Genomic DNA, 12587 nt, shown 5'->3' with positions numbered 1-12587 from the left:
AATTCATTTTAAAAACTGGCGTTTAGCTATAAAGATTAAATATAATTATGAACAAGTTTTCATATAAATAAACTGTAATCAAATATCTATCATCAATTATATGAATCACCATAATTTTTTAGTCAATTGTAACATAACCTATTATTACTGCACTCGCCGACAGAGTAACGGAACACAGCGTAACGGGATACAGCGTAACGGAACAATATGCGTAACGGGACACTTTTTCGTGCGTGCAGCCGGCTTTCATCGATTTATTAGACGTCACGACAAAAGTTTGTACGAATATTTATATATGAGATTTTTATTTAAAATATTTCATATGTCGCTGACTTAATCCAACCAAGCTTCAATTTTATTTATGATCACATAGATGTGATCTAAAAATAATTGGTTTAGGCTGTGTTGGGATACGACACATGACATGAATACGTTCTGTAAATGGGAAGCTCGAAAAACACAGTTGTTCCAATCAAATGTTTATTTATAGTTTCATTATCAGCGTATTTCTATTGCAGTTTCATTGTACTAGGACACGGCTGATTACTGTCGGTGATGCTTGCACTCGTACTAGGATTGGTTACGTCCGCCATTTTAGCTTTCTTCCTCTCCCTGAAGAGTTGGTTTGTTCGGCACCGGTGAGTGGCACCATTTTAGAATCGTAAAAGGCTGTTGTTTGTTCTAATCGTCGTTTCTTGTAATTCCGATTGTACAAATTCGCCGTATGTCTTGACATTGTATTTTTTTCACAGAATTCTTAGATATTAGTTGTTAACATCGAATACTTTTCCAAACATGATTTTACTACTTTCTGCACAAAATTTATTTTATTTTATTCCCATTGGTTAATGTATGTTTTCAATATCTGCTCTTAAATAAGGTAAGTCACCCAGAATCTAACATTCGATAAAATTGCCTATACTTGAAGTGACCTGTAAATATACAAGATATGTTTTGTGATGGTGCTTGCATAAACCTTTACCCTATTTATATATATGGCATTTCGAATATAATAATCTCGGTGTATATTTTATACTGTTTGCAAATCTATCCTATTTTAGTTTGTTACATTGTACTTTTAAAACTGACATCCAGATTTATAAGAATTGTTCACGTCAACCAGAACGAATTTCAGCGATTATTTTATTTATGAAAAAGACGTACCCTAACTTACCACTCACTTTTAAAAACAGCATAAGAAATCGTAAGTTACGCGAGCAATTGGAATTCAGTTAATCTTAGGTTCCGCCCTCCTTTACACTTACCTTTGAAGTGTGGTCTGAGCACCGAGATCACGTCGTTGTGCTTCAGCTTGACTTTCTCGTTGAAGAAGAGCTCCTTGCCGTTCACGTACGTGCGCGCACTGCTCAGGTCCTTCAAGAACGACTCGCCATCTTTCCTCTTGATCTTGAAGTGCTGCTTGTTCAGATTGGCGTAGTCGTCGCCGGAGGGCGCCTGTGCCTTCGAGATGACCACGTCGCAGCCAGGGTCCTTGCCCACCACATAGCTCTTGCCCTTGAGTGCTGCAAGGCATGGTACAGATTTAATTGGAAACAATTCTGTAGCGGGCCACCTGGCCAGGCGCACGAGCTCTAAAAAGCACGGGGGGTTCTAAGGGTGACACTGGCTCGCGCATCACAAGCCTCTTCGCCTTTATGCACCTTCCCCACTCAGCATACCAAGAAAGTTTATACTACATTTACAAATGCATGTAAACCCATTATAAACTTGTTTATATGAAAGGTAAGTGTTTCATTGGTAGCAGAGCATGGTTTTTACATTCCCAAGGACAGTCTTCGGTAATATGCCTTTATAGGATTTTGAAAAGTGACCCTAAATTTTTATGATGAAATATTAAATATAAAAGCTCAGTACACTTCCCAATACCTACCACTTACAATACTGTGTTAAAATATTTCCATGAAATGAAACTTGTGTAGACGAGTGCAAGGGCTCTTAAATGCTATTCTTAATCAGACACTTTTCTGAAATATTAAATGTTTTTTAAATGGTGTGTTGACACCCGGAGCTCTGCACGCTGTTGGCTACCCTTAACCAGGTGGCCACCTTAAGTCCTGGCAACAATCAACGTAAGCTTTTCACAAGTAGAACACAGTTTTTTTGCATGGCAGTTGAACTTCATGCAATACAACCTGACTAGCTACAATCATATACTACTATAGAATTTTACCCAAGTCCGGTATTAATATTAAGTACGTCATACTATGTAGTCATTAGAGAACTTTATTTAATAAATAAAGAAAATGTGCCGGATATTATTTATTTTGCTTATTATGTTCGCACGATGGAGTTAAGCTATAAACATCGCAGCTCAAACTACGAAGGAAACAAATAAATTATTTCTGCATTTAATTTTACAATTATTCTGCTAGAATTGATTTTATTCTGTTGGTACCAATTTTTTCCCTTATATTATATACACTCTTAACTACATAATAATAATTTTTTCAAAGCTAAAACAAACATAACAAAAAAAGTATTGGGGTTAAGTTTATGTTTGTTGTAGCCAGGCCGCTGTGCTAGTTTTGTGTTGTGTGAGTGCTTATAACTGTAACTATCCGCGCTCCTGCAATATTTTATGTGGGATGTCCTTAGCCATTCGGCATACAGCCCTGACCTGATGCCTAGTGGTTCCCGTTTAGTTTTCGTTTTCATAAGTTATTTTATTGCGGAAAGAGATTGCATATGGCGGCGAAGCCAAGAAATACAATAATATTAGATAACATACAATAAACTATTTACACACACTAGCTGCAATGCCAGATGATCATTGTCTCTTCCTGCAGTTCATGATACTAATAAAATACAGAGGGATACCATAGCATAGTGGTTTCCCGTCTGTTCCTTCACTTAAAGCAACGTTTGGGCGGGAAACGCTTCTCGACGGACGAGGAAGTCCAGGAAGGGGTGTCAAGCAGGCTGCGAACCGCGACGGGAGATTATTATGACAAAGGAGTTGAGAACCTTGTTCCCCAGGGCCGACAGCCCCAGACAAGTTACAAAGGTTTTTAAAATTTCCTTTGCATCATACCTGTAAAACTTCTGTAATTCTCTGTAAATATTGTTGTGTTTGTAATGTGTAACCTTAACTAATAACTGTAATTTTGGCAAAAGAGCACCTGGTGCTGGCATGCCACACTGTCATGTAAATGCAAATGTGTAACAAAGCAAAATAAAAACTTTTGAATTTGAATTTGGTTTGACTCAAGAAGTGAGTTGGTATTGCCGGGGATTACGTATAAAAACCGCGTAGACACGTACGAACAATGCCATGTAAAAATTTTGTAGGAATATAATTTTCCTGATTTTTAAAACGAAAACGGTCTTAATTTTTTTGGACAGACCGTGCGGGAGGGGGGGGGGGGAAAGGGGGGGGGGCACTCCCGCAAAGTGTAATTCATTAGGGGAAGGGACAAGAAAAGAGTAGAACTAAGAACTAAGTACAATGTTGGTTGTATCTGAGCCTTTATCGGGCGGGTCTACAGGTGCAGATAGATTTGAAATCTCAAATATCTGTGCGTTACACAAAAAGGTCCCATCTGACGTTACTTTCGCAAATGAAAACTTAAAAATATTTCTACTTGGGAAGTCTGTCGCGTTCGCCAATTATGTCGCGCTGACGTCACGAATGTGTAGCATGTGATTGGTTACGAAAAAAAGTGGTCCCGTTCGTCGCAACGTGCAATAATTGTGATTTCAGTTTGATGCTGAACACTCACCCTTTTATGCATAGGCTAATTATTATTTTCCAATACGAATGTTCAGTGTAATTTAGTGAGCTATGGAAGTAAAGTACTCAAATTAAAGTGAGGTATGGAAGTAAAGTACTCAGATTAAAGTGAGGCTATTTCTAAGCAAGCTGCGTGAATTAACAAAAAGCTTAGCTATATATGTTTAAAAAAAACTGTAAATAAAAAAAATGCATTTGAAAAAAGGTTTTTGTGACGAAATAGAAGTGAAAAATACATAGAATAATTTTAAAATATTTTCCATACTAAAATCCTAATGTAAACAAGAACGAAATAAGATATCGTACAAACTGTCTACACGATTATTATGGATACTTAAATTCCCATTTTTCAATGCATTCTTAGATTTGTGTCGTCATGGAAAGTTTGTCACTTTCATTCAGTAATAGTAATAGGCCTAAGGATAGCTACAGTATTAAATGTAGAAGATATATTTTATTTCAAACCACGAATTTTGATGAATGATTACTATTTATATTTTATTTTTAAATAGATATGACTTTAAAGGCACGTGCAAATACTTTCTCGTGTATGTGTAGTCAGACCCGGGTCTGAATAAGACATAATTCGGCTGCAGGTTTATCACGACCAAATAAGTTTAAAACATGTGTTCGACTTACGGTATAAAGTGCTTACCAAAGCTGGTATACGTCTTTGAAATTTGAGCTGAAAACCCTTTTTTATCATTATAAGTCATAGAGAACGTATTTAGGATTGAACACTGAGCATCTGGATTATGTTTAACTGAATGAAGTTCTACGACCGCTACAAATTTTGTTATAAAATTAATTATTTCATTGAAATAATTGGTAACAATACGTGTAAAATAAAGGTGTTCACCCCCCAATTATTCCAACAAAATAATTTTACGACAGCGAAAAAATTATTTTTTCGTGACAAACCTGCAGCTGAAGTTTTTGTCGGTTGAATTCAGACTCACTCTGTATAACTTTACACGTAGTTCCCACCGTACACAAAAAAAAAAAAAAAAAAAAACCGCATTGTATTTAAGATCTAAATTTATCAGAATGTATAAAGTTCAACTACTAATTTTACTAATTTTACAGTACTTTTCCGACATTCGTCAATGTTACTTGAATTAATTAAAAAAAATAATGCTAGAAAATAAAATAACTGATAAAAAGTTTAAGGTTGGAAAAAAAAAAAATTCTAAATATTAAGCTACTTCAGTCTCGGGAATACAAATTCCAAACAACGGTAAGTTGGTTTGACGAACATCAATTTCACCATACATTCAGCGCAGAAAATTAGTCACTTTAAAAGGTAAAAGTAGCCTACAAACTAAGAAGTGAACGTGTTCGGAAAGCATTCCATTGAAAGAAAAAGTAAGATTAAAAATAATTTCAAAGTTAATTTAAAACCAGTCGATTTTCATACAAAAAAATACTATTTCATAAAGTGAATGGTTTGAAAACTAAAGCGTTAATGCTAATAATCGACTACTTAGCCTTTTAACTTAAAACTTTGGTGCCTGCGTCTGGTGTGTTTATACCGGTACCTGGTGCCCGGTGTAAACGAATCGAGAGTGGTTTCAACCATTTAGTAATTCGAGGTTTGTAAGGCCAATTCCAAATTTGCGAGCACCAAGTCAGAACCCAAGTACAATAGAATCTTGTATGACCGGGGTAATTGGGGAAGGGGGGGGGGGGGGGAACGTCAGCAAGGATAAGCTAAAATCACAGATAATCGAATTCAAGTGTATTTATGTTATACAATATAGCAAAATTTCGTAAGTAATTCATACAAAACAAATGTACAAGTATTACTGAACTATTATTTTTTTAATGTGTGTGAATGAAATTATTTGTAAACACCTAAAAGACACAGTTAACAATGAAAAAATATGAATTACATTTACAATTTGATATGCATAGGTGCGTGTAATTTAACGAGTTTTTTTTTTTCCGTTCGCTTCTACTTTTAATACGTAGTTTCTAGTTTTACTCCTCCTTTCTTGTCCCTTTCCTAATGAATTAAACTTCGCGGGCTAGGTCTCCCCCCCCCCCCACCCTTCCCTTCTCAAAAACAATGTTTCATTTTTAATTGAGAACTCGTTTAATCGAATGCTTGATTAATCGGATCACGGATAATCGAGGTTCTACTGTAATAACATTCGGAGCAATTACGATATTTTGAGGTCCATCACTTCAAGAGCCTGAAATGCGCATGAACTGTGCGACGTGAAAATAATAATAAATAAAATAAAAACTTCCAAATCAAGTTATAGGCTAATTTTATTTTCAGTTGACGGTACACACGCACTGTAAATTATTCAAGAGAGGGGTCTATTGCGGTATGAAGATAAGGAGTGAAGTGAGTGCAATCTTTGCCGTCAGTGGCTTGCGTTATCATCCCCATCAACAAAAGGAAATAAACCGGAAGCCAACAGCGGGCACAGCGGCAAGGTTCTGGGGGTCCGGAACCCCCCCCCTCCCCTTTTCCGGAATTTAAAAGAGAAAAAAAAAACGGAATTAGAATATAACAGTAATTTAACTACGAAAGTTTACAAAGTTTTATTTTTGGAAATATTATTGTAATCCTTAGAGGGCAACCTTAGTGCATTTCCTCCCATATTACAGGCTCCACACACAGAAAAGGCAGGAATTGTTTTTTCAAGTACAGTCTTATTTTTCATGCCAGTTTCCACATGTGTAAGTATGTCTTTCATACAAACTTGACATGTGTGTTTCATATATTTACTAACATTAATATATATTAATAAACAAAATAAAAAATGTCCAGCTTTTCATAAAAAAAATATTACAGTACTTAAAAATTCTATATGTAAACGTTGAAGTACTAAAAGCCTACTTTCACTGAGATTTTAGTGTGACAGTCAATTTTCATTTTGAAATTCCATTATAAAGAATACTTATTCGTAAAAAAATATATATATAATGATTATACTGGAGCCCCTCCTTCGCAAAATCCTGGCTACGGCCTTGATATCGGTTCTATTCCTTTCCTCCCCCCTTCAAAGAAATAAAATGCTGCGTAAGTTCTGCTTGCCATGCCATGATTATAATAGAAGTCGAAACTAGAACCACCCCTCAACATACGTTCTTTGGATAGTTCTTGTGACGGGGAAGATTGATTAAAAAACATTATGTGCGGCATACACCATTGCTGGCTTACACTGAGTGTCATAGAGAAGACCCGAAGAACGGACATACAAAAAGATGAACACACACACACACACCAGAAAAACAAGCCAAAATCATCCGATGTTAAATTCATAGACAGCACAGAAAAGTTAGTGAAAAGAGTTAGAACATTATCACAGCACAGACGAACCGAGTCTGCTGACAACGACGAGACAGTTGCGACAAACACAGTAAGTAAAGACAAACAACAACCTTGGATAACGTGCAGCGATAAACAGAGGAACCCCTACTATGATTCCAAACAGATGACCTGGACAGCGCAATGACAACACAGCGACGCACATGCGAACCCAGCGATGAAATTAAACAAATATTCTGGGAGCACAACGGCGACAACACAGAAGAACAAAGTAGGCTTCTTTAAGATACAACAGTAACGAAGTTTCAGGAACTAGAATCTATTCCCGTCGTGAGGCACAAACTGTCTATGCATTTGATATCTGATCGACTGATTTTGGCTTGGTTTCCTGTGTGTGTGTGTGTGTGTGTGTGTGTGTGTGTGTGTGTAGGTGTGTGTGTGTGTTTGTCCATTCTTCAGATTTTCTCTATGACATACAGTCTAAATTAGCAATGGCGTATGTCCAACATGTTTTAAATCAACCTCTCAACATCATTTCCCATCTAGATAGCGAAAACATTTTTTTTTTCGTTGTATTGGAGTCCAATGTTGACTTGTTGATGTGTTGTTGACATCTTTGTCAAAACAATTCTCTCTTCCCAATCCTAGCAAATTTCTTCCAAGCTATCAAACAAACTTCTAGCGCCCATTCCACGGACTAGATATCTCCATGAGCCTTTCAAGAGTCAGGGGGTGATCACGTCCACATAATCACATGATAACAGGTCGAAGCCGTTATGTTTTATCAGCTCATGCTCTGCTGAACACTGGTCGAAGTGTAGTTTTGGCATTGTGGAAACAAGTTTTCGATTACCTTTTTTTTAAAGGAAGTGACTGTGTTTGACGACCTTTCTATCAAGTACGACACTACAAGACAGTCCACGATTCCACAAATTCTTTTTTACACGCCCGAATTATGTCCTGGTGCGGCATAATAATGTGTCAAGTGACGTAACACAGATATTCAAGCCGTTTGAACCGGAAAAGACACTGATTTGGAAATTTGTTATGTCACTTGCAAGAGAGTAAAGAGAATATCATCATGTGTAAAAAAAGGTGGGGGGAGGGGTGTACTATAACCTTTTGGCCTGATTTCCGGATTCTAAGGATTTATGGGGGGGGGGGGAAGTTATATATCCCTCCCCGATACTTTACGCTCCTGGTCACTTGAGACCTACATAATGTGACGTTCCAAGTTTACAGAAAGCCAAGAATACTCGGGCGCGCACGAAAGAACGCGTGAGCAGCAGGATTCCTCGCGGAGCCCCCGAGCCGAGAGGTGAGCGAACCTGTCGGCCGGCGTACCCACCTCGACACTTCTTGCTGCCTTGGTAGGGATAGAGCCAGCCCCAGGCGGCCTTGTGCGCGAACATCGGCGACGGAGGAGGCGGCTCACGGGCTCTGCCGTCACGCGGACATCTGTCTGCCCGCTGCCCGACGTTGTCAGCAGGCCTCTCGTATGGCTAACCGCGAGAATAAACAGCGGACCCTAATCTTATCAGCCCCCCCGACCACAGATAAGCGTCGGCGAACTCTTGTCGACGCATGTACTGAATAAAATAAAGAGACTGGCTGATCGTAGTGATTTGAAACATAACAGTTTTATTTCCCCCCCCCCTCTCCCCCCACACAAAATGTGTCTTGAGGCATGTACCTTTCCTCGTCAGGTATGATATCGCTTCTCTCTTTCCAGTAGCGGTCCTGGGCCATTTTTTTTTTTTTTTTTCAAGAGTGGAACATTTTTTTTGAAATAAACTCTCGAAAACAAAAGGTTTTAAGCCAAACCTGGAACTTAAAATTCGGTAATTATTTTTCTAATTAATCTTAAGAAATGTCGATGTTCTTTCAGGGAAAAAAAATTATACTTGGGTTAGTTTTATTAATCCTAGCGATCGAATTCCGGCGTGAAGTCGCGTCTTCATGTGAGGAAATAAAATCTTAGAAATTTTTTACTAGGTATATGAAATCATGAAAACTCGAAATTGAAATCTAAAGGTATTGGTCGACATTGTAAATTATATGCTAATAAAATTTAAACATTGTTTTTTCCATTAATTTCATAATTTTTCACAGACAAACAAGGACTATAAAAAAAATTTAATGGCTGGGCGCGGGACCCAACAGCCACCCATGTCTCTTTGGATCTTCCACTTGACGATCTCTCCTGCCTCTGTACCCAATTCTGTGCAATATATCTCCCAGTTTTTTCCAACCCCTCGCCCCTTGTTTATTTTAAACAGCTTTACTAGTGTTTCTACCTTCCCCCTCCCCTGCAGTAAGTCAGGGGTGTATCTGTATGAGGCGGGATGGTAGGTGTGATGCTCACTGGTGCTTTGTTATGGACTTTGCGTCAGTTTGTTATATTATTATATTTAAGAGAATAAAATTTCCTTTGGAAAAGAAACAAAACAACAATGCTTTATACCTCAGAGGTGACACAAAGGCCCAACAACAACAAAAATCACTGTCTCCCTGAAAATACTTTGGGGAGAGTGGATAATTTTCTTCAAATGAATAAATAATAAAAATGTAGTTTCGCCTATAGCTGTGCTTCTATTTATTTTTCTTTCGTAGTTATTTTTAACAAGAGAAAACAAACATCAATTTCGTAATAAGAATTTGGTTTGATAAAGAAGTGAATTACTTAAAATTTATAATAGGGCTCATACATTCATACATTACAATTTATAATAAGGGTTCTGTGCCACCAACTAGTATTTTTGGCACAATTTTAAATTTGAATTTTTAAAAAATAATGTTACCAGTCATTATTTGCTGCAAGAACTTAAATTTGCTCCTCCTACTGTACACTCCAGTTTAATCTTTGTCAGACCTGCCTCTACAATTTTTCCCAGCCCTAGATCCGATTTTACCGAGCCTTTTATCGAGTCAGACTGTGTATCCTTTTATTCCCGCCTTGGTGCATGAACGTCGCCTGTAATTCGCCTCCGAGCCGTGACGAGAACTGCTATGTCCTGCAAGCTATCATGGCAGGCTGCTTCTAAGACCTCCCCTGACATGAGTACTTCAGGGGCATGATCTCGAGTCATTTTCACCAACGTACAGTCACGCCTCCGGGCTCAGTAGAGCCCCTTTCCAACTGTCATCGCAGTTTTAACCCCCCTACCCCTTCTCCAAGTTTTCCTGGGAACACTGGCCAGAGCACTGACCGGCCACAAACCCCGGCCAGGTTCGGCCTGTCCCAAGGCCACGACTCCAGTCCCAAAAAGTACATGCTTATGCCACCTAGTGGCAGTTTTGCGAATCACTTCCCCTGGGTGTTTGAACGCCCGCTAAACGCCTGCCCTCTGGCGTCTCCCGCAACAACCAGTACCCCGTAGTTCCTTCCCAGACCACCAGAGCGCTGGCCTAGTCTGCTCCATAAGCCCCATGCTGCTAGCAGTCGCCTCGTGTGAGTCGACCTCTACTTGGTTCAGACACACCTCGGTAGGTCGCGCTGACATCGGCCAGTACCGCCAACTTCGAGATATCGAAGTCAGTATTTCTCGACAAGCCCCTCGGTAATCTTGGGAACCTTTCGGTCCGGAAGCATAAGCCCCCCCCCCCCCTCTTTCTTTTGATTATCTTCGCCTTTTAATTACGAGTCGCTGCCGCCCCAATTTTACTGCGCGCTGCGACACCAGGCTGACCACTCCGTATCTCCGTTTTTCTATTAAGATGTAATCAGCTAACAAGGGATATGATTCCCACAACTGTAGTGATTAACATTTAGTCAGTCCGTGTAGGTCTACCTCGTAGGAGTAAAGTTTTATTCATCATAATTTATTAATTCATTTTTTTAATCATGGAAACGTCCGCGACAACCGCGAGTTCGTGAGCCCAGCTGAACCTGGAAGCCATCTCCCTGTTTGGTGAGTTTTAACAACCTTTACTCCTCACCATCATCGTGATTAGAAGGCATTTTCTGCCTATTTTGCCAACTGTCTGTGAATCAGTCCTGAACATAATGTGTTTCGGATCTGTTCACAGACAGGGTCCCAGAACCAGACAGATCCCAGAACCGGGCAAGTTCCAAGTACCGGACAGTTTCCAAGGAACGGACAAGTTCCCAAGGTCCAGATGCTGAACTGACCACTCCACCCTCGAGCCCTTCCTCCATCAATGGGCACGACTAAGGCGCCCGGACGTCTCGTTAGCAATGTAACTTTGGCCAGCCATCGTCAAACATCCAGTTCTTCAGTTTTTTAGATCTTCAGAATAACCTTAAGCCACGATATTGTAATAGGAACTGAATCTGTTTATTGTTGCATATTTTATTTAAATTGTGTTAATGATCAATTAAATTGTCTAATAAGGGCCGGCCCATTCTTTTAATAATGTAATTTTAAATCCACGTTAGGTATTTATATATATTTATATATGTGTGTTAATTTATAAAAAGTCTGACTGAAAATCATCAAAAGTAAAATAAAAACAGAGGTACTAATATCTAGACAAAATCATTATATTGCCTTCTGGAACTAAAAGATCCACTAGTTACCCCCAGTCATCAAGAGAGAGTGAAGTGTAACAAAGCAATAACATACCTAACTTGGGTTTGCTCTGTTGTGACTGAGGAGTGTAACAGTTCATAACTGAATGAGTGAAAATTTTATAATAGGGGCCGGCTCTTAAACATTTAGAACCATGATATAAAATAAAAATCCATTCTAAATATTAAAACGATAACAAATTTATATGATCATGCTTTCCTGTGTTGCTTACAGTTAGTACATCTAGTTATCGATAATACCAGAATTATAAGTCGTTATTCACTTTATCTATAGCATACTTATAGTAGGTACATATTTTATTAACTGCTGGCATCCCGTGGCGAACTGGCCCACAGTGGGTGTCGCGGATAATTTGGAGGTTTGTCGGGAGTGATAATTTATGATGGAGCCGGGCTACCAAGTGGCATTTTAGTAGTTTTCGGGTACCGAGGACCAGAGAAAACTCCCATCTCGGCTCCGTGTCTGGGATACCAATTCTTGGATTCTTGGACAGTTCTTCGACCCTGTCTGCGAACAAGCCAAATCCAAAAGAATTAGATCTGGTCTGCAGACAGTCGTTAATCAGGCATAAATTCCCACAAAAAAGAAAATGGTCGGGGAAGAGAATGAGTATCGAAAACTCACCAAAACAGGTTGTTGCGGTGTGGCTTCAGAAGTCTCGCCGAGGTGCTCGCAAAATCCGGACCGAAACTGGCGCGGTCGACGCGGACACACTCATAATTTAAATTTAACAAAAAATTTAGCAAATAATAAAATTCTGTACACTACGGCACAGTCCGACAAATAGCTTTCTAAAGACTTAGGGAAGGCATCCTTGGACGAGGCGACTACATCCTTGTGGTTTTAGCAGAGTTGAATAGTGCTGAGGGCTGGCCAAGAAACGATGCTGCTCGTGAGAAGTCGCGCCGATAAGTCCCTTTGTATGACATTTAATTAAATCAGCGCTTAGCCTTGGAAGAAGGGGGGTACTTCGTCTACGCGGCTGAAAAGTTCTGAAGAA

The 12587-nt window shown here is 39.1% G+C and overlaps 1 protein-coding gene across 1 annotated transcript in view; it reads right to left on the bottom strand.

Moving 5' to 3' along the window:
* Window positions 1-8513, bottom strand: part of LOC134538038 (ovarian-specific serine/threonine-protein kinase Lok-like) — a 37342-nt gene extending 28829 nt beyond the window's left edge. The window contains exons 1-2 of the mRNA XM_063379011.1: window positions 8383-8513; window positions 1266-1523 (exon numbers count right to left, since the gene is read on the bottom strand). Of these exons, the coding sequence (XP_063235081.1) occupies window positions 1266-1523; window positions 8383-8446 (322 nt within the window). The 5' untranslated portion in view covers window positions 8447-8513. The remainder of the gene's footprint in view (window positions 1-1265; window positions 1524-8382) is intronic.
* Between the last annotated feature and the right edge of the window lie 4074 nt (window positions 8514-12587).

The sequence above is a fragment of the Bacillus rossius genome, chromosome 13 (genome assembly GCF_032445375.1).
Source record: "Bacillus rossius redtenbacheri isolate Brsri chromosome 13, Brsri_v3, whole genome shotgun sequence".
Lineage (NCBI taxonomy): Eukaryota > Metazoa > Arthropoda > Insecta > Phasmatodea > Bacillidae > Bacillus > Bacillus rossius.
Note: the sequence above shows the minus strand (reverse complement) of the source record. Positions and strands in the feature narration are given on the sequence as shown.